The 21,093-nt window shown below is 52.0% G+C and overlaps 1 protein-coding gene across 1 annotated transcript; it reads left to right on the top strand.

Annotated features, from left to right (window-relative positions):
- Nucleotides 1–8,119: 8,119 nt before the first annotated feature.
- Nucleotides 8,120–20,969, top strand: GZF1 (GDNF inducible zinc finger protein 1). The gene is made up of 14 exons (XM_050314400.1): nucleotides 8,120–9,417; nucleotides 10,048–10,929; nucleotides 11,683–11,777; nucleotides 12,179–12,346; nucleotides 12,996–13,153; nucleotides 13,636–13,871; nucleotides 14,207–14,331; nucleotides 15,142–15,168; nucleotides 15,365–15,817; nucleotides 15,862–16,696; nucleotides 17,964–18,058; nucleotides 18,519–18,686; nucleotides 19,039–19,196; nucleotides 19,313–20,969. Exons 1-14 carry the CDS (start codon nucleotides 8,120–8,122, stop codon nucleotides 19,553–19,555), a joined length of 4,941 nt encoding a protein of 1,646 aa, XP_050170357.1. The 3' UTR covers nucleotides 19,556–20,969.
- Nucleotides 20,970–21,093: the final 124 nt, after the last annotated feature.

Here is a 21,093-nt window from a genome sequence, read left to right on the forward strand (position 1 = left end):
ATTTCCCCTCCAAACCGGGCAAGGAGGGCTTGGGGGAAAAGCCAAACTTTGGGAGGAGTCCAAAAATAACCCATTTGTTCACTTCCAGCACGGAACCTCCCTCCCCACTCCTCCTCTGTGCTTAATGACCGTGCTAGGAACAAATATTGATGGCTAAAAGGGGATTAATTGGGCTCTTAATGAGCTTGAACTGCAGCTTGATGTGCCTTGTGATGAGACCACGATGTTCCACTGGCACTCAGGGTGACGGGGACAGATCTCAGACTGGCCCTTTTCCAAGCAGGACAGCTGAAAGGAGCAGGCAGAGATGGAAGGAGAGATGAAAGCAGACGGGAATGTTTTCATGGAATGGGTTGTTCAGCGTCAGGAGGTGGTGGATTCATCACCCCTGGAGGTGATCAGGGAATGACTGGACGTGGCACTCAGCGCTCCTGTCTGGTTGGTGATGGGTCTGACAGGTTGGACTCGATGATCTTGGAGGTCTTTTCCAACCTTAATGATTCCATGGGGCCGTGTGTGACCCCCGAGCCGCGCAGCTGGGACCGACCTTGCCCAACACGCAGACGGTGACTAAGAGTGAAATTCCGCCAAAATGTTTTGCCAGGTGTTTGTTTCTCCAGGCAGCTGCTCCTCGCATGTTTAGTCACCCCAAGCCAAGACTCCACGCCCGAGCTGGGGATAAAAAAGGGCATTTTCTCATCCCTGCAACAGCACCTGGAGGTGGGAATACGCCCACGGAATGATGCCCAAAGGCAGATCACGACTCCCTGGAGTCACTCAGGTTCAGGATGCACAGGGAGACCAGATATAAACCTAAATTCTCATCGTTTTTCCCCAAATAATTTGGATTTTCAGATCATGGTGAGCACTCTAAGGAAAATAATCACTGGGGAAAAATATTATTGCTCTGCAGACAGATGTTTACATTAAAAAAAAACAAAACAACAACACCTGGGCTAATTCCAGTGTCCAAAAGTCAAGAGGCTTCTGTAGGATGACATGAGGTTTGGGGGCTTGGGAGGCAACGCTGCTTTCCGGGGAAAAAGGAAAAACACAGCAGCCCGTTGCCAAAATACCACTTAGTCCAGTGTATTCAGACCCATTTTCTTTAAAGCTGTCCCCGGTTAACAGCTGGGATCAGGTGGAGTTTGTCTGGCAGCACCTCCATCAAACCAGCAGCTATTTTAACCGGGGCCTTGGCCGATAAGATCAGCGAGGCTGGGACTGTAAACCTGGCAAGGAATCGCTCTTTTCTTGCCATCAGGAATAACTTTGGGGGTTTGTTTTGCTCTGTTGCTTTTGGCTGGGAGCAAGGTGCTAATGTTAATTTATTCTCTGTGATCCCCTGCAATCCGTATGGCCTTAGCACAGAATGGCCTGACTTGGAAGGGACCCAGTGGAGGAGAGGAGAAAAAAAAAAAAAAAAAAGGGTGTTTTTTTCCCCCCTCCTTTTGCTGATTGAATATTTGTTTTATATTGAAGTGCCTGTAGCTAAACAGGAGGAGGTTGTTTCCAAGAAGAGAAAGCATTAACATCCTGTCCCTTAGATTGAGACTAAACATCATCCACCTGCTTTTCTAGATCCTTGATGGAGAAACAGGATCTTTATGGTCTCTATGAACCCCCAGACTCAACTATTAAAAATTCAGCTATTTAAAACTCAATTAAAACTATTTAAAGATGAGCTTGACTTTGACTTAACTATTTAAAACTGTTTAAAGATAGGCTTAACTGGTAGAGTTCAGGAGTTAAAAAAAAAAAAAAAGGAGGGAAATGCTGTCTGAGAGCTGTAGCAGACCTTCAGGATTCCCTGGAATGGGATAGAAAATCAGGCACTTCCACAGGTAACTGTTGGGTTCCATGCCTCAGGTTTAGCAGGGGTTAAAATATTTTTGTTTCTCTGGAAGAAGGAGAAGAAAAAGAAGTTTACAATGTGCCAATGGCTTAAAAATGTGCAATAAACAAGGGCACATAGCAAAATGAGCTGTGCAAAGGATTTATTTAGTAACAAGAGGAAGCCATCACTGATACACTCCCTAAATTTGGGTTTCCATCGCCCTAACACGCCACTTGTCACGAGTGGGGGTCAGGATGGGAGCGAATTAACCCAAAAACAGCCCTGCCCCCCTTCCCCGAAGCTGTGGGAATACATCCTATCACAGGCAGGAATGAGCCACCAAGAAAAACGAGATGGGAAAAGCAGCAATCCATGGGCCAGAGCCAAAATCCCGGGCGCCTCAGTGCCCAGGGTGCTGCTGACCTGGCTCCAGAGAGACCCTCTCGAGTGAGGGTCTGGACCTCGGTGGGAGCCCTTCCAGTGACTTTTGGATGTGTCCCTGGAGCAGGAACATGAAAATGGGATCAAAACTGCTGACTCGAGGGCACAAGGGAACAACAAGGGTTGAAAAGAGCTTATAACTTAAGTTTTAACCACACTGGTTAAAGTAAATCACAGAAGGGAATGGGCACTGATGGTCCACATCAGGAAGGTGACAAGAAACATGGAGACAGACTATTTACAAGGGCCTGGAGTGACAGGACAAGGGGCAATGGCCACAAACTGAAAGAGAGTAGCTTTAGGTTGGGCATTAGGGGAAAATTCTTGCCTGTGAGGGTGGGCAGGCCCTGGCACAGTTTTCCCAGGGAAGCAGTGGCTGCCCCATCCCTGGGAGCGTCCATGGCCAGGTTGGACAGGGCTTGGAGCAACCTGGGATAGTGGAAGATGTCCCTGCCCATGGCAGGGGGTGGAAGGAGATGATCTTTAAGGTCTCTTCCAACCCAAACCATTCCACAGTTTCATGATCTTGGACTTTGATGGTGGGACTTAAGCATTCTCCACCAAAACAGATTGTACTTTGCTGTAAATAAAGTTTTGCTTCTCTTAAGTATTTTAATATCTCCTTTTAAGACAAAACACAAGGATTTTTATCAATTTCCGTGTTTTTTTAAGTGACACAAGGATTTTGGAATTTTTTTGGCCAGAATACACATAACTCCTGGTTTTTGAGACTGACCATAGAACAGCACGAGGGGGAGTATTTGTGGGACATTTGATTTGTAGAACAATCACATGCCAAAATTTATTATGCAGAATAGCAGGAGAGCCTAAGCAGAGCTGACACACGGAGCAAGGGCCTGCTGTTTGCTTTCCATCAGGAGTTCGTCTGGAATTTGCATTTTTAGACTATGCTGAAAGCTCTGTCTCTGTTTGGGGGACAACCCAGAGGTTTGCTGAGTGCTGGCTTGGCTCCCACCCAGGAGAGCTTCGGGAAAAGGCTTTTTGAAGCCCTCCCTGCACTTCCATGGTGGGATTCTTCCCGATGCAAAGATCAGCTGAGCAGCAAGAGATAGGAATTGTCCACCAAGGGAAGCTACTTGTACCAGCCTCTTTCTATCCTCCCCAGGATATCCTCACTCCAGGATCCTTAACTGCTTAACTCAGGTTGATTCCATGCATTTCCTAGTGCATGTAAAGAGGTCCAGGTTGTGCCAGCGAGCCACTGGACACGGACCTCTGAATGCTGGAAGGGATGAGCAGGGCTGCACTCCAGGCTGCTCTTTCCAAAGTCTGCAGCATCCTCTGGTGGAGCTGTAAGGAAGGGAGAGCCATCCATGGAAGAGGCACAATGAGGTTTCTCATTTGGGGTCTCCAAAGACATACACCAGTCTGGCTCAAAGTCACCAGTGCCCCGATGCCAAGCAGGTGATGCTGTGTAGGGAAAGCTTCCCTCCACCTCCTGCTCTTAGTCACCACCATCAGAGCCAGGGGTATTTCTTCACTCCCAACCAAAGGAAATGCTCAGATAAAATCTGAGTTCTCAGCCTGTGATTCTTTCCTGGATTTTGTTGTGTTTTGGCTTAAGGGGCAAAACAAGTTGCTTCATTACGACATCCCTGTGCCTGGAATGTTTGACCCACCACAGGGCACCCGGGTTCGGTGTCTTCCTCAGAGTGAGAGGGTTCAGACACCTCTTGGCTTCCTCCCACCCATTTTCATCCCTCCTGTTGTAACTCCAAAGAAGCATTAATGACCTAGAGAGAGCAACTATGACACCCTTTCTCCCTCTTCCCACACAGCAACCGGGATGCTCAAGGGAGATGTGGGGAGTGTGGAGACCTCCTCCTGTTCTAGGAAGCTCCTGAAGTGCATGAGAGAGGACGGAACATTTGGAGAATCAAGTGAATCTCCTGAGAAACAAAGACTGGTGGACGAGGGCAGCGTGAAAGCCAGCCTGGAGCCACGCAGCAATTCCAGAACCCCTTCTGGGCCGCTCGGCAAAGATTGACACGCGGACACGACCCGGCGCTGCCAACTTCTCCAGCAATTCACTCAATCCTTGCGAAAGCAGGACTAAATTGGCCGGCAGCCTTCACTTCATCTTCCCTCCCAACTCCTCTGGGTGAGAGCTGTTGAGCAGACCAGGTTTCTGATAAAGTAAAAGCAAACACCATTCCCTCGCGCTGAGATACAGGAATATTATCCTGACATTTCAGCGCGGATCACTCATATTGCTGCTCGTTCTCCCTGCTCCGAGAGCCATGTCTCGACAATAGAAACATTCCCCGACTACAAACAAAATAATCAGGGTTGAAAACCAAATTCAGGGTGGAAACATTCCCTCCTCCGTGGGAGTGATCCATCAGGCTGGATTTACCTCTCAGGCTCTCACAGTCCAAGCAAATTGAGTTGGCATAAGTTATTTCCATCTAAAATATTTTGATTTGCAATATTTTTATTCTGTCTTTCCTATAGTAGTCTTGTTTTCAGAGAAATGCACAAACAGTTTCTAATATCAGGCCAAAAGCCTGATAATTACAGGGTCAAGGCTCAAATCTGTGTGATAGAAGTGGGGAAAAAAAAAAAAAAAGGTAAACAGCATAGATGTCAGCCCCTTCCTGATTTATTTTTATGAAGGAATTTCTTTTACATTTCCTCAAGGAATTACAATCATTCAACATTTTTTACAAGCCATTAAAATTTTAAGATTAAATCTGCACTTAGGTTAGGGGGGGGAAAAAAAAAAATGCACCAAAGGAGGAATTTATCTTGGAAACAAGACTGGTGTGTTGAAGTACAGATTTGTCCCATACGTCGGCCGTTTAAAATGATTTTATGTGATAAAAAGCAGGGATGTGGGATCACCAGTGGGAAATAGCAGTTCGTGCTTCTCCTAAGGCCGGATTTACCCCATCAGAGTTCAGAGCTGGTTTGTATGAACATCTCTCTTAACGCGGCCAGGGTTTTATCTCCCAGCGTGCAGAGGGGATGTTCCGGTACCCACACCGGGACACGGCAGAGAGCTGGACGCGGCTCGCACAGCCCCACTGCACTGCGAGTAATTCACACGAGGAACACACACACACGCCCGGGGCCATTGAAACTGACCCAACACCCAGACGCGGCGCTCGGAAAGCGCGAAAACTAATTTTTATTTTATTTCATTTTATTTGTGTTGACTGGGGGTGCGGTTTTTTTTGCGGGTCCGGGGTGGGTTTTTTCCCCCCCGGCTCTGCCGGACCCGCCCTGCCCTCACCCAAGATGGCGGCGGGGCCGGGGCCATAAGGCGGCGGCGGCCATGTTGGCTGCGGGCGGGCAGGGCGGCGGTGGCGGCGGGTGAGGGACCCCCGGGATGCACCCCCGGGAGCGATCCCGGCTCCTCCTGCCCGGCGGGAGGGAGACCCCCGGGCCTCGCCGCCTCAGGGCCCGGCGGGGGGCTGTGCCCCGTGCAGGTGGCAGGTGCCCCCGCCGCCTCCCTTCGTGCCCCCGCGCCCTGAGGCGGCTCCCGCCGGTGCCCGGCGCTGGCATAAACATTCCCGCTCTCCGGTTTCCTTGCAGGATTTCACGCACTCATAGAAATCTGCCGTTTTCACTTAATAAATGAAAGCGCAGAAGATGAGCCCAGCTGTGCCGGCGGCACGGGGAGCAGCGCGGCGCGGGATCCCTCCCGTGGGATGCTGAGCCTGGGTCCCATTCCAGCCGGGAAGCGGGCGCGGCCTGGATTTCCTCGTGGGAGGAGCCTTTCCAAGGGGGAGCGAAGGTAATTGAAGGGCTGCGTGTCTTAAAACAAACAAACAAAAAAAGTTTAAGACTTTTGGAGGAATTTGGCCAGCAGTGTGCTGCGGGATGGATGGGAGATACTGTTCTGGAGGATAAATGGAGATTTTTCTGGGGGATAAATAACTGGAGGTTTTTCTGGAGGGTGAATGGGGATGCTCCGGAGGGTAAATGGAAATTCTCAATAAGATAAATGGAGATTTTTGTGGGGCACAAATGGAACATAAGTGCAGCTGCTCTGGATGTTCCTCGGCTTATCCAGAAATCCCCAAACAGGTTGGAAACCTGTTACTATTTGCTCAGTGTCCTGACCTACCTAACTTTATGTACCTGCATCCTGTGGGAATTCCTGTGAGGAATTTTCCAGGGGATTAACATAGTGGAGCAGCTCCGGCTTTTATTTATCTCCTGGTGATACTGTTTCTTACCTGTTACCTTGTTGTCTCACTGCTATAAATATATTTTTATTATTACAATCCATCTTTAAGGCTCTTCTGGTTGTTTACCCTGTCAATATTCCAGGGATTCTCATTTTGATCCCTGTTGGAGCCCTTTATTGTTTGTGCACATGCAGGTACTGAGAGTTTAAAGGAATCCTTCCTGGAAAGATAATAAATTAAGGAAAAACTTCCTCATCCCCTCTCTAAAGAGAAACTTAAGATGTAATTGGAAAGATTTGAAGGAAAAGCAGGGTGGATTTATGTGGATAATGGGAATTTATTTTGGGAATATTTATATTACAAAAATATAAATATATAAATATAAATATTTAGATTATATATATATAAATATAAATATCTTCTTGGACATTGGGAGCCACTGTTGGGCTTTATTTTTCAAAACAGTTGCACTAATTCCACTTGTACCAATTCCAGTTGCACTTATTCCAGTTCCTTATCAGGAGTTGTAATTGAATTGAAATATGGTTTGAGTTTTGCATCAGTTCTGGCAAAATTAAAGTGCTTTTGCAATTAATCTGTTGGAAGAAATATGTTTTCTGCAAATCTTGCACACATGCACATTCTTTAAAGTATTTATTTGCTTATTGCCAGGCTGGAAAGAAGTTACAAACAAATCCATAAAATATGTGGAAAAATATTGTTGTCATTTAAATTCTTGAAGTGAGTGTTTTGGAGACACAGAGACTCAGCAGCCCTTTGGGAAACTGAAGATCAGTTCCCAAATTGGGAACTAAACCCCTAAGCCTCATTTTTTTTTTTATGAAGGGAAAAATGGTGGGAATGGATTAATTTGTGGGATTTTTCATTGGAAAGACACTTCAGCCAACAGTGTCTGGGGTGGTTTAATCCAGAACCAGATGAACTAAGAGATGATCTTGGAATGTATCTCTCCCATCTGGCTTTGTATCAGATCCTGGTGTTAGCAGAGCTCCGGTGGGAGCGCGGATCGGGATCTTATCATGGATGGGGATCTTACAGAGGAGCAGCAGGAAATTAGCACGTGCTGTGCTCATTGATTTCTTTAAGCTCCACAGCCCCGGGGTCAGCACAGAAACCAAGGATATCCTGTTGGAAAACATTAAGGGAGCAGATTAAGTGGGAGCTTTTGTGGATTTGTGGGCCGAACCTCCGGACCTGCACTTCTTTCTGCAGCTTCCAAGAGTGTCGGAGGAGCTAGGGAGGGGGTTGTGTCTCCACGTGGGGAGTAGTTGGGAGTGTTGCAAAGATCCCTGCTGGCTGTGGGAATGACACGGTCTGAGTCTGGATGTGAGGAGTCCTTTTCCAGTAGAATTTAGACAATTTTGTTTTGCCCCTGTCCCCTCAATTTGCAGCTTCTGGGGGATGGTTTTGTTGCCACGGTGGTGATCCATCAAAGGTTGGACTCAGTGATCCTGGAGGTCTTTTCCATATAATTTTTCCATAAATAAGCCAAATGCATTTGCTGATGGTGGTTGTGTTGACAGGGATAACCTCAAGGTTTTCACCGCGTCTCGCAAGGAGGAATTAGAGTATGGAATTCTACTGGGCTTTCTGATGTCATACTGGAATGGAAAACTGGGAAAGCGGGGGCCCATTCAAACATTTGCCTGTTTCTTCTGGCAGGATGGAGAAGAAGAAAATCCTGATGAAGTCCAAGGTCGCTGCTCCCAACCTCCTGAGGGCCCTGCACTCCCTGTACCAGTTCGGGCACCTGTGTGACGTGACGGTTCACACCCAGCACCTGGGAATTCGGGAGGAGTTCCTGGTTCACAAAGCCGTCCTGGCAGCTTCCAGCAACTATTTCAAGGGGCTCTTCCTGCACGAGGAGATGCTGGACACCAAGACCTGCACGGTGACCCTGCAGGACATCTACACAGAGGAGTTCACCTCCTTCCTGGAGTTTGTGTACACGGCGGAAGTGGAGATCGAAGCGGAAAAGCTCCAGCGGATGAAGGAGATAGCCGAGAGACTGGAATGCAAGGATTTGCTCGACATCTGTGAAGAAGTGAAAGCAGAGGGCAGGAAGGGCTTGGATTTGAGCCTCCACCTGAAGGGACAGAGCGGTGAAAGTGGTGGGTCCCAGTGGCCTCACATCCAGCACGAGGAGAACCCCAGCCCGAGGAACTCTTCCCAGGTCGTGGCAATCCCTGTGCAGAGGAAACTTTGGGACAGGCAGAAACATAAGAAGTTGCTGGCGGGCTATGAGCTCATTGGAGGCCAAGCAGCAGGTCTGGAGCAAGAGGACACTGCTTTTCCAGACCCAAAGCCCAGGACAGCAAGGCTGCTGAAATGTAGCGAGCCAGATTCCACAAACACCCTCGGTGTGGACATCGTTAGTCTGGAAGACGAGGATAGTCACTCCCTCCTAAGTCAGCCTGAGGCACAGGGAGCCTGTGTCGTGATTAGGAGCGCTCTGCCTGAGCAGTGGGAAGATGGAAAGAGTTTAATTTCCCAGTTTCCCACTGAGACAGGACGCAGGAAATCACCGCGGCCCGCGGTGAAAATCCCCGCGCCGGTGGCGCGCGGGAAGCGCGATGAACCCTTCCGCGTCCCGGAGCGGTACCGGGAGCGTGTGGAGCTCCAGCACGACGCCGGCCTGGCCCTCAGGCCCCGCTGCGAGGGGTGCGGGCAGCGATCCCCAGCCCCGCGGAACCTGCGGCAGCACCGCCCGCGCGCCCACGGCCACGAGCGCGGCTCCTCCCGCCGCGCCAGGCTGGCACCCCGCAGGGACGCGGCCCAGCGCGTCCGCAGGGCGCCCGACGGGAAGCGGGAACGCCGGGCCTGCCCCTGCTGCGACAAGGCGGGAGGCTCCAAGCGCGGCCTCTCCGGCCACGTCCGGGCGCACGGCGGGGAGAGGCCCTACAAGTGCGAGCGCTGCCCCGCCAGCTTTGCCCACAGGTCTGCCTACAGCACCCACCTCAGGTACAGCACCCTCGGGAATGTACGGGGATAAAGGCATTGCCAAAGCCCTCCCTGCTCCAGGTCCGGAATTCCTTGGATCTGACATGGAGTGTGTTGAAACTGGGACTGGTTTTTTCAGTTAGCTTCACTGAGCTTGCAGTGCAGATGACTGGGTTGAGGTCTCCCAGACGGGGAATTCAGGGAATTTCCCGTTGAATTAAAGGGGACTTGTGCAACCAGACCCAGGAAGCCTCAGACTTGGGTTTTCAATAAGAATTTTGTGTCTCCATATTGGCATTTAATCTTTATTTCCCTTGGTTTAAGTCTGTAATTTCTTATCCCATCGACCATTCCGTTGAAGGAAAATTTACAGTCCATCCTACGTTCCCAGTCAGGTGACAAATATAGATTCTTGATGAACTGAGACATCTTAATTGCCTTTAATAACCTGGTCCAACTCTACCCAAAGTTTCCCTATTTTTGGGCTTTCCAAATACCCTGTGAATTTCTTAAATGGTGCAAAGAGCGATTCAGAGGAAATGACTCTTCCCCCAGAGCCAACATGTCTGAATTGAAACAATTAAACAATTAATTTTAATTGAGTCTCGTTTAAACACATTGAAGTTGCGCTCTGTTTGTTTATTTTAACAGGAAAATCCACGAGTCTGGGCAAGAGAGGAAACTCCTGCCTGTCTATTGGATGGTGGTTCCACCTGCAGCTGGACCAAACGCCGCAAGCTGTGACAAAGATCCCGACAGAGAGCCTTGGGATGGGACATCTGAGGCCACGAGGAGTGAGGAGGAACCCGGGGGTTCACCCACTGCTGAAACAGAACGGAGCACAGAGCAAGAGGAACAGGATGGGAAACACAAGGAAGCTGAAGCAAGGAGCGAAGAAGGGAATGAAGATGAAGGTGAGATGAGCGTGAAGGGCGAGGAGGAGGGAGATTACGAGGTGGGATACTCGGAAGTTGAAGGAGGTGCAGCCAAAGAGGTGCATCCCGAGGAGGGTGGCCAACACCCACACGAGAAGGACGGCGAAGAACACGAATCAGACGAGGAGTCCCAACTACAGAAGGCCAGTAAAAGCGGGGCCAGCAAGAACCCCCGCTACGTGATCCGGTGTGACAAGTGCCACGAGCAGTTCGTGTCCCGCAAGAGGTACGTGGATCACTGCCGGGACGCGCACCAGTGCCTGCCCGGCAAGGTGTACCGGTGCGACGTGTGCGGCAAGCGCTTCGCCAGCTACACCAGCTGGAAGGAGCACCGGGCGTGCGTGCACACGGAGGAGCGGCGCTTCTCCTGCCCCCTGTGCAGCGCCACCTTCAAGCGGCAGCGGGACGTGCGGACCCACTCCGTGCGGAAGCACGAGGGCCGCGCCAAGCGGCCCCTCTGCTCCGTGTGCGGGAAGATCCTCAGCTCCCGCACGGCGCTGGTGTTCCACATGCGGACGCACACCGGGGAGAAGCCCTACGAGTGCAGCATCTGCCACGCCAGGTTTGCACAGCCCTCCCAGCTGAAGATCCACACCAGGTCAGCCTCCGGTCTCCCCTTCCCCCTCCCTGCATGCACAGGGTCCTGTCAGCACCTTTTTCCTCTCCTGGCTTCCCAGCTGTGAGTCGCTCTCCTTAGAGCGGGAACACCGGGATATCACTTGGATTGTAGGATCAGTGATTAATCCTTTTACGCAAAGGCTTCGCTTCCGGGGGTTGTTGCGTTGCCCGTGGTCGGGATTTCAACACGGATGCCCCGTCCAAACTTGCAGGCAGGAGCCAGTCATTTGGAGCCGGCTCTGAAATCCCATGGGATTCACTGATCGAGAGTAGTGTAGACTGAAGAGTGAGTCAGGGACCTCTGAGACCATCTCAGAGTGAGGAATTAGTGTGGGACTTTATGCAGCACAAAATCTGTGCTGCTCCTCAGGGCTCCTGCTGCACTCATGAGTTTGACAGGATGAGTTGCCCTCTGGTGGTGTCTGTGTCAGATGTGTCCTCTCCCAGGAGAGGGTGAATCATCCCATGGAAAATTTCCCATCTTTGCCTGAAAAGATTGCATAGCAGATGAATTATAAGCCTCTTGCTTGACAACTCAAAATTAGGAATGATTTTGCTTGGATTTCCTGTTTGGGTTGGAATAAGGGAAGTCAGCACAGTGTAAAGACCAAATCTCATGTCCTAAATAAGGGGATATCATGCCAGGTGAGGTCTGCAGGACACGAGGTACTGGGAAGGCCCACAGGCTCAAGACCTGATTTATCAATAATCATCTGTGTTCTGCCTCCTTCAGGTCCCACACGGGGGAGAAGCCGTATATTTGTGAGGACTGCGGGGCTTCCTTTGCCGACAAAGGAAAACTCACCGGCCACAAAAGGACACACACAGGTGGGCATTCAATACTCCACGTGGTCCCTCCTGTAGTTTTCCCTTTTCACTGCTAGGAATTGCTTGTTGGGGTGTGGGCAAAGTGCCCTTTGCTTTTTTGTAACTCACAGAGTAGACTCCAAGTAGCAGGAAGGAATCAGTAGGGATAGAAGCTCTTTTAGCCTGGAGAAAAGGAGGCTTGGGGAGGACTTTTTTGCTCTCCACAACTCCCTGACAGGAGGGGGGAGCCGCTGGGCATGGCACTCAGTGCTCTGGGCTGGGTGACAAGGTGGGGATCAGGCACAGGGTGGGGGGACTCGATGATCCTGGAGGGCTTTTCCAACCTCAGTGATTCTGTGCTTTGAAGACCAGCCTTTAGAGTACAAAACTCCTGCGCGAGAATCCCGTTCCTCTTCCCCCAGGAGAGCGCCTGTTCAAGTGTGACGTGTGTGGGAAGCACTTTGCCACCAAGGAGTACCTGAAGTGCCACAAGCGCTGCCACTTGGGCGCCAAGCCCTACAAGTGTGAGGTGTGTGGGAAAGCCTTCGGCCTCAGGGCCTCCCTGGCCCAGCACAGCAACGTCCACGCAGGTAATGGAACCGCCCCTTGGCGCTGGGAAAACAAATCCGTGGCTCCTGGTTTGGATGGGGGCATTTCATTCCACAGCTCCTTGAATTAGGTGATCACAGAGGGTGGAAGAGACCTCCAGGACCATCGAGTCAAACCTGTGAGTGAGCACTGCCTTGTCACTAGACCAGAGCACTGAGTGCCCCATCCAGGCATTCCCTGAACACCTCCAGGGATGGGGACTCCGTGGTGCTGGAAGCAGGGCTCATCCCCATCCTGGCTCGTTAAACGGAGCACAGGAACACCTTGTGTCATATCAGTGGTGTTTTCCCAAGAAAACTGAGGCCTGGTTTGTGCCAGGAGTAGAGAAAGGCTGTAAGTTCTCCCTGCAGGATCAGAGAGCTGATTTTAGGGTTTCTTGGCAGCGGAGAAATATTTATCATGGAAGCAAAAAATCCCAGACTGGCTTGGGCTGTGAGGGACTTTAAAGATGGGACACCTTCCATATCCCAGGTTGCCCATCCAACCTGGCCTGGAGCACTGCCAGGGATGGGACAGCCACACCCCCTTTATCGATACTTTAAAATCCTTTTTTTTTTTTTTTTTTTTTTCTGATGGGGGCCAAAGAGCCCCTCTCCTAACGCCGTGTCCCCCGGGATTGGTTGTTCCCAGAGACCCGCCCCTATTTCTGCGAGCAGTGCGGGAAGACCTTCACGCAGCAGGGCGCCCTGCGGCGGCATCAGCGCATCCACACCGGGGAGAAGCCCTACAAGTGCCGGGCCTGCGAGAGGACCTTCACCGACATGTCCACGCTGCGCAGACACGTGGCGGTACGGCATCCCTCGGCATCCTCCCGGCCCTCGGGGTCACCTCGTGGGGTGGGATGGGGATATCAACTGCGGCCGCGCCTTCCCGGCCTCCGGGAGCGTGGAATTTTCCTCCGGCGACGGCACAGCAGCTCCCACTGCTGGCTGCAGAACCCAGGCGTCTCCCGGCTTTGGGAGAAGAGGCAGCATCCCGGGAGGCGTTCGGGGAATGGCCACACATGGCATTTAGTCATCGGTCAGAGCTTGGACTCCGTGATTTCGGAGGTCTCTTCCAGCCTAAAAAATTCGAGGAAGGACTCGGGATTCTGGGTGCCTATTATGAATTTAACTACAGAGTCCCCAGCCTTTTAATCCCCGTAACACGATGGCTTATACGACCCCAGGAATGCGGTTTTACATATTTGAAGTGATTTTAGTTAAAAATCAGATGTAATTGTTCTCCTGTCCCCCTCCCTTTTTTTTTTTTTTTTTATCTTTTTCCCCAGATTCACGATCGGAATGCTCACTGGCGAAGTTTCCTGATCGATCTCACCCCCAAAAAGGACCATAACTGGTCCAAAATAGAGACATTTGGGGAAGCCCATGCGGGAGGAGGCTCCGCCCCGGAGGGTTGGTCGGTGGACCAGGGGAAACTTTACAAACCAGAAGGTGCCAAAACAGCAGCGCGGGCGGCCCCTGGTGCTGGGGACACCGGGGGCACCGACCGCTCCCTCTTGTACTTGTAAGGTCAGTTCTGGCCCCAGAAATACGCGGAATGGGGGAAAATCATCCCTCAGAACGGGGGGGGGGGAGTTATCCCCAGCGCCGCAGCTGGATTCCAGGTGGAGGAGGGGTGTGTAACCCCTCCCGAGGGTATTCATTGCGGCGAGACGTTTAGATCTGCCCCAAGCGTTTTATTTTCCAGACGCGCGGATGCAGCTCAGAGCATCCCCTCGGCAAGGGGCGGGGCCGGGAGAGCCTGTGTGTGTGTATATGTGTGTGTGTGTGTTTATCGGGGCGCGGCCGCTGTACATCTCCCGTTTCTCTTCACTCAATAAAGGCGTGGGTTCCGCCCAGCCCGTCTCCGCTCCCCCCGTTCCACGCGCGTCACTTCCCGCGCGCCGCGGCCGCGCTCGGGGCGGGCGGGCCCGTGGAGCGTCAGCAATTCCGGCCGCGCCCGGCGCTGCGCGGGAGAGCGGTCGGTGAGTGCGGGCATCCCTGCCCCGTGCCCCCCTCATTGCCCCTCCAACCCCCGCTGTTCTTCCCTCATCCCGCCTCCTCTCCCTCTCTCTCATTTCCTCCCCTTCTTCCCCCACCACTCCGCTGGGATGCGCTCCCAGCTTCCCCTTGTGATCCAGAATCCTTCCCGAAAGGGATTGGAAGCAGGAGCGGAGCGCTCATAACTCCATCGCCTGCCCCAGCTCCCTGGGAATCCTCTCCCTGCTGCCCTTAAGGGGCTCCTGGCCAGAGCTTTTTGTCTCTTTCCAGCTGGATTTTTTGCCGTCTGGAAAGGGGACATATTCCCAGAGATGGGCGGTGCTCAAACGGGAATTGGGTGAATGGTTGTGAAATAACACGATAAGTGGTTAAAAATCATTTTATTGGGGTAAAAAAGCGACGTTTTGGTGACATTAGTTGTTTAGGCATTCGGTGGGTAGTTCTTAAATTCCTAGGAAAGGGAAAGGAATTCCCCAGATTCCAGCAGGCATTAAAGGGTTAAACTCAGCAGGTCACTCAGAGCCTCTTCAAACCCAGAGAAATGTGGTTGGTACACAGTTCTTTTGTTTTCGGGGTTTCGGTGTGTGGATGTGATTATCCATCATGCCTGGGTCGGTGAAGCACTTGGAATTTCATCTGGGAATGCTGTTAAGGCAGTGCTTTTTAGAATCGCAGTGAATTCTGCTTAATTTTATTTTCTATTGCCTGCTGAGGAGAGGAACCATTCCTTAACTCCATGTACCTTAACCAGAACATGCCCTCGATCCCTCTCTGTTGCTCCATCCCTGTTCCAGGTTCTGATAGTCCCAAGGGGGTCTCAGGTAAAATTACAGGTGGGATTCAGGCTAAAATTTACTCCGTGGTGTGGTGGAGATCAGTCCAAGGTTGGACTCAATCCCAAGAGCTCTTTTCCCAACCTGGCTGGAACACCCAAAACCCTGGCGGTGGCTTCCGGCCGCTGGGAACCCTCGGGAGTTCCGCTGGCTAACGCGGGCTGTCATCGATGGCTTCTTGCAGGGGGAAGAAAGATGGAAAGCCCTCCGGTCCTGCTGGAATCCAAGTCCTCTCCCATCAACCTGCTGAACGAGATGCACCAGCTGCGCCTGCTGGGCCACCTGTGCGACGTGACGGTGAGCGTGGAGTACCAGGGCGTCCGCGCCGAGTTCGTGGCCCACAAGGCCGTGCTGGCGGCCACCAGCAAGTTCTTCAAGGAGGTTTTCCTCAACGAGAAGGCCGTGGACGGGCCCCGGAGCAACGTGTTCCTCAACGAGGTGCAGGTGGCGGATTTCGCCTCCTTCCTGGAGTTCGTCTACACGGCCCGGGTGGAGGTGGAGGAGGACAGGGTGCAGCGCATGCTGGAGATGGCCGAGAAGCTCAAGTGCCTGGACCTCTCGGAGACCTGCTTCCAGCTGAAGAAGCAGATGCTGGAGTCGGTGCTGCTGGAGCTGCAGAACTTCTCGGAATCGCAGAGCTCCGAGGAGGAAGGCGCTGCCCACCCAGACGTCCCGCCTGAGCCCAAAGCCGTGGCGGAAGCCGAGCGGGATTCCTCGGATTCCCCCGCAGCCAGGCCCGGCCACGGAGCGTCCCCGGAGGTACCGGCTGCCAAATCGAAGGAGAAGGTGGACAAGAAGAAGGAAGTGCTGAAGGCTCCTTATGCCAAAATCCGGAGGGCGAGCGGGAGGCTGGCCGGGAGGAAGGTGTTTGTGGAAATCCCGAAGAAGAAGTACACCAGGAGGCTGAGGGAGCAGCAGAAGAGCGCGGAGGTGGCTGCCGGAGACGACAGATATCCCGAGGAGGAGGAGCCGTGCGAGCCGGAGGGAGAGGAGGAGCGGGGGAGAGCGCCGTCCAACCGGAGGGCACGGAGCACGACGACGGCCGCCCTGGAGAGAACCGCCCGAAGGCCGGCGAGGACAGAAAGAAGCGAGGCAGCAACTTCAAGTGCGGCACGTGCGAGAAGGAGTTCCTGTACGAGAAGAGCTTCCTGAAGCACATCCAGCACAGCCACGGCATCGCGGCCGAGCTGGTGCTGCGCTGCGAGACGTGCGGGCAGACCTTTGCCAACCGCTGCAACCTGCGGAGCCACCAGCGGCACGTGCACAGCAGCGAGCGCCGCTTCCCCTGTGAGCTCTGCGGTAAGAAGTTCAAGAGGAAGAAGGACGTCAAGAGGCACATTCTCCAGGTTCATGAGGGTGGTGGGGAGCGCCATCAGTGCCAGCAGTGCGGAAAGGGGCTGAGCTCCAGGACCGCCCTGAGGCTCCATGAAAGGACGCACACGGGCCACAAGCCTTATGGGTGCCCCGAGTGTGAGGCTAAGTTTTCCCAGCCTTCGGCACTAAAAACCCACATGAGGTACGAACGGCCTTCCCTGGCCTCGGGAGATCTGGGGGGGGAAATGAGCACAATCCCCTGGAGCCTGTCCCTGTTTCCCTTTTTCCCCCCTGCTTTGCCTCACTAGAAGGTCACAGGTCGAGCGCTGCTGCTGCTGCTGCTGCTGCTGCTGCTGCTGCTGCTGCTGCTGCTGGAGAGCTTCTCCCAGGGGATAAATCAGGACGGGAATTACTCCGGCTCATTTGCTGCCTCCTTATGGCCAAGACAATAATGAAGCGTGGAATTATTTGGGAAAGGCTTGGCCGGCTTTTAAATGGGAGAACACCAGATTTGGGGGGCTAAGGAGCGGGAAAAAATGAGGTGGGAATAGAAACAAGTGACAGATCATAGGGCAAAAATCCTCTCTGAGGGGTTTTACCTGATTTTCTCTCTGAGGGGTTTATAGCCTGATTTTACCAGTTATTTTGTCTGTCTCGGGGTGATTTTGTGAGGGTAAAAGTCATCTCTGAAGGGTTAAATCTCATTGTATCAATTCTTGTGTCTCTCTGGGAAGAGATGTTTTTATCAAGGCAAAAATTGTCTCTTGAGGGGTTGAACCTGATTTTATAATTTATTTTATCTGCCTCGGGGCATTTTTATGAGGGCAAAAATAATCTCTGAGGGATTTAACCTGATTTTATCCCTTGTTTTATCTGTCTGAGGGAAGAGGCATTTTTAGCAGGTCAAAAATCAACTGTGCAGGCCTTGGTCCTGAATTTACCCCTTAATTTATGTGTTTGATGGCAGAGACATTTTTATGAGGGGAAAAAAATCACCTCTTAGGGGGGTAGAACCTGATTTGATCTGTCTCAGGGCACCTTCATGAGGGGAAAAAATTATCTCTGAGAGATTTAACCAGATTTTATCCATTATTTCATTTCTGTTAGGTCAGAGACTTTTTTTATCAGGGGAAAAAAGTCATCTCTGGAGGGTTGAACCTGAATTCATCATTCTTTTCATCTGTCTCAGGGCATTTTTACGAGGGGAAAAAATCGTCCCTGAGGGGCTTTAACCTGATTTTATCAGTTCCCAGAGCTTCACCTGCCCTTCCCTAGCCCAAGGAAATGAGTTGATCTGCTTAAATGCTGTCATACCTTAAAAAAATACCTTTAAGCATTCGTGTTTACCCTGAAATTCCTGGCTTTGGGCGTTGATCCGGCGCTGCACCAGCCCCGAACGCCCCCAGCCCAGGTTGTTCCATGGAAGGAAGAGCCGGGCCTGGTGTTTGACCATTCCTTTCTCCTTTCAGAATCCACACGGGGGAAAAGCCCTTTGTCTGTGATGAGTGTGGGGCCCGGTTCACTCAGAACCACATGCTCATCTATCACAGACGCTGCCACACAGGTGAGGAGCCGTCGGGACCCGGGGCGGAGGAGGCTCGGAAACCAGGGGATAAAAAAACCCAAACAAGCCGTCCCAGGAAAGCTGGAAACCGCTTGCTTTCAGAAAATGCTTTTTTGTTGTTGGTTTTTTGTTATATCAAATGGGATGCTGTCGTCTCTGGATGTAGTTTTGCTGAGAAAACTAAAAATAGCCGATACCTTGGGATATCCTGTGATTTTAAGCTGAAGGAAGGTTTATTTAAATTAGGTATTGGGGAGAAATTCCTCCCTCTGAGGGTGGTGAGGCTAAGTGGAAGGTATCCCTGCCCATGGCAGGATTTGGGACTGGGTGACCTTTAAAGGTCCCCTCAGATCCTGGAGGGATGACACGCTCCGTAAGGTCCCTCAGTTTTGGCTGGGATGTTTAAGAGCATTCCCAAAGCGCTGTTGGCTTAATTCTCCTTTTCCCCCTTTTTTTTTAGGGGAAAGGCCTTTCATGTGTGAAACGTGTGGGAAGAGCTTTGCCTCTAAGGAATACCTGAAGCACCACAACCGGATCCACACGGGATCCAAACCCTTCAAGTGCGAGGTTTGCTTCCGGACCTTCGCCCAGAGGAACTCCCTGTACCAGCACATCAAAGTCCACACAGGTAGGACGAGCTCCTTATGTTTGACACGCACCACTGCAATATTCCAGCGAGGAATTCCCCAGCCAAGGGGGGGAATTCTGGCTTGAATTCTGACCCTGCATGCACTGGCTTTGTCCTTGATGCCAGCACTGCTCCTGCTTCTCCCTGAGCGCTGGCAGTTCCCTGGAGTACTTCCAAGGGCTGTGGAGGTGTTGTTAATAACCAGCCGGGGTAATCAGCGTCCAAGAACACTGGTTGAGCTCCGAGCTCCTGCCCTGGCCGGGGAAGGAGGAAAGCAGGATTTTTTTCCCGAAGGGAGGGTTTTTGGTGTTTGTGGGAGGTGCTGGGGCTCTAAGGCGGCGCTGTGTGGCAGGGGAGCGGCCGTACTGCTGCGACCAGTGCGGGAAGCAGTTCACGCAGCTCAACGCGCTGCAGCGGCACCACCGCATCCACACCGGCGAGAAGCCCTTCATGTGCAACGCCTGCGGCAGGACCTTCACCGACAAGTCCACGCTGCGCCGGCACACCTCGGTACGGAGCCCCAAACCGTTCCCCGATCCTAAAAACTCAATTTTCTGCCACCGTCAGACTTTTTTCCTTGCCATCTTGTGTGTCCAACCTTCTCTTTCCCGCTTCTTCGTTTCCAGATCCACGACAAGAACACCCCCTGGAAGTCCTTCCTTGTCATCGTGGAGGGGCATCGAAGAGCGACGACGGTCACAAGACGGAGCTTCCCGACGAGGAGTACGCCGTGTCCCCCAAAATCCCGGAGAAGCTGCTGTCCTTCCCTGAGAGCAGCCCCTACCAGAGCCTGGCGGCCGTCCCGGGTGGCGGCACCGCCGGCACGGACTGTAAGTCACCCGGAGGGCCGGGCTCGCAGGGAGCCCTGATGGGAAGCGCGCTGAGCGAGCTCACGGTGCTCCACGCGCAGCAGGACTCCATCCAGCCGCAGCTCCACGCTCTGGTGAACATGGAATAACGCAGGATTCACTGTGACTCCTTAAGCTGCACCCCTTGTATAGCCCTTTGCCTGAGGGAAGCTGGTAGTGGGAAGCAGGTGGGAGTGGATTTTCCCCGGATTCCTCTGAAAATTCATTCCACAGCTCCATCTCCTGGAGGTCGGCAGGGTGACACTTCAGTCGCTCCTCCCTGGAAGTTGATTCCCTGGGAGCGGAGAGGGTGGCTCAGGTACCATGTTTGGGTGGGTTATGAAGGTGGTGCAGGTTTGTTTTCCAGGTGATTTTGATGCCACGTGGACAATCAGGAGAACCGAGGTTGTGTTTCTCCGTGTCATTCACTGCATTTTCCCGGCAGGAATTCATCCAGGAGATAAGTCTGGCTAAATTGCTTTTCAGGAAACCTTGGTTTCTCTCTGCTTTTGCCAAAGACCCCAGCAGTGAGCCAGCTCACTCCTTGGGAATACGAGTGGGAGCTTTGGAGTTTCTTTCCAGGAGTTTTGAGTCTCTTAAATAGCAGGTGGGAGCCAAGTGCTGGTTCGTGTTTCCACAATTCCATGAAAACTGGAGCAGTCTGGCACTCTAGTCTCCACCTTCCAACTGCTCCAGCTCACATGGAATTGGGCACTTAGAGACCAAAACATCTCTTGGAAAAATGTCTGGGAAAACCAGCCATTCTGGAAAAGGTTCAATTCAGAGGCTTTTCCTGGTCAGCACCTCCCGCTCCATTTTATTGGAATAGGATTTGGGATGTTTTCCCTGGGTGGTGGGGAAGGAGCCTTTGAGAGTTGTCATCTGACTGGGGATGACTCTTTTTTTGGGAGCAGCAGCTCCCTGCTGTGGTTTAACGCTTCAAAACTCGGGATCAGCTTCCCAGATGCCACTGTGTAAAAACCCACATCTTTTCCAGTTAAATTTTCCCGTTCCTTTGCCTGTTACTGTAGTATTCCCACAGAAACTTTCTCAGCTGGAGCTGTGAGCAGAACTTTGGGAAAGGTAAGCACAATCCAGCCTGGTGAGGGCCTGTTGTCCAGCAATAAACACCCCCCACCCGTGGCACAGAGCTATTTTTTTGGTCCTAAAGGGATGCTGGAGGTGTTGCCATGGAATTCTAACATAGAAAAAAGGGAATTTTTTTTTTTTTTAAAGAGAACGTTTCCAAGAGGTTATATTTGAAATATTTATTCCTGGTGAAGCTCAGTTGTCCCCGGTGACCGATGGAAAGAGGCTGTAGATATATTTAAATCCTGAGCATCTGGAACTGGAGCCAGGGAAGTTTTGTACTCTGGGAATGTATGGAAGTGAGTTACTGTTCAACTGTTCTTATTAAAATATGGGAATATGGAGACCCTTCTGGTGACTGGATGATCTGATCAGGGGGGACACTTTGGGACAGGGACAGGCTGGAAACCTTCAGCCTGGAGAGGGTTCCAGGGAAACCTCAGAGCAGCTTTCCAGGATCCGAAGGTGCC

The sequence above is a fragment of the Myiozetetes cayanensis genome, unplaced genomic scaffold (genome assembly GCF_022539395.1).
Source record: "Myiozetetes cayanensis isolate MyiCay16 unplaced genomic scaffold, myiCay2020 scf2-11, whole genome shotgun sequence".
In the NCBI taxonomy this organism is placed as follows: Eukaryota; Metazoa; Chordata; class Aves; order Passeriformes; family Tyrannidae; genus Myiozetetes; species Myiozetetes cayanensis.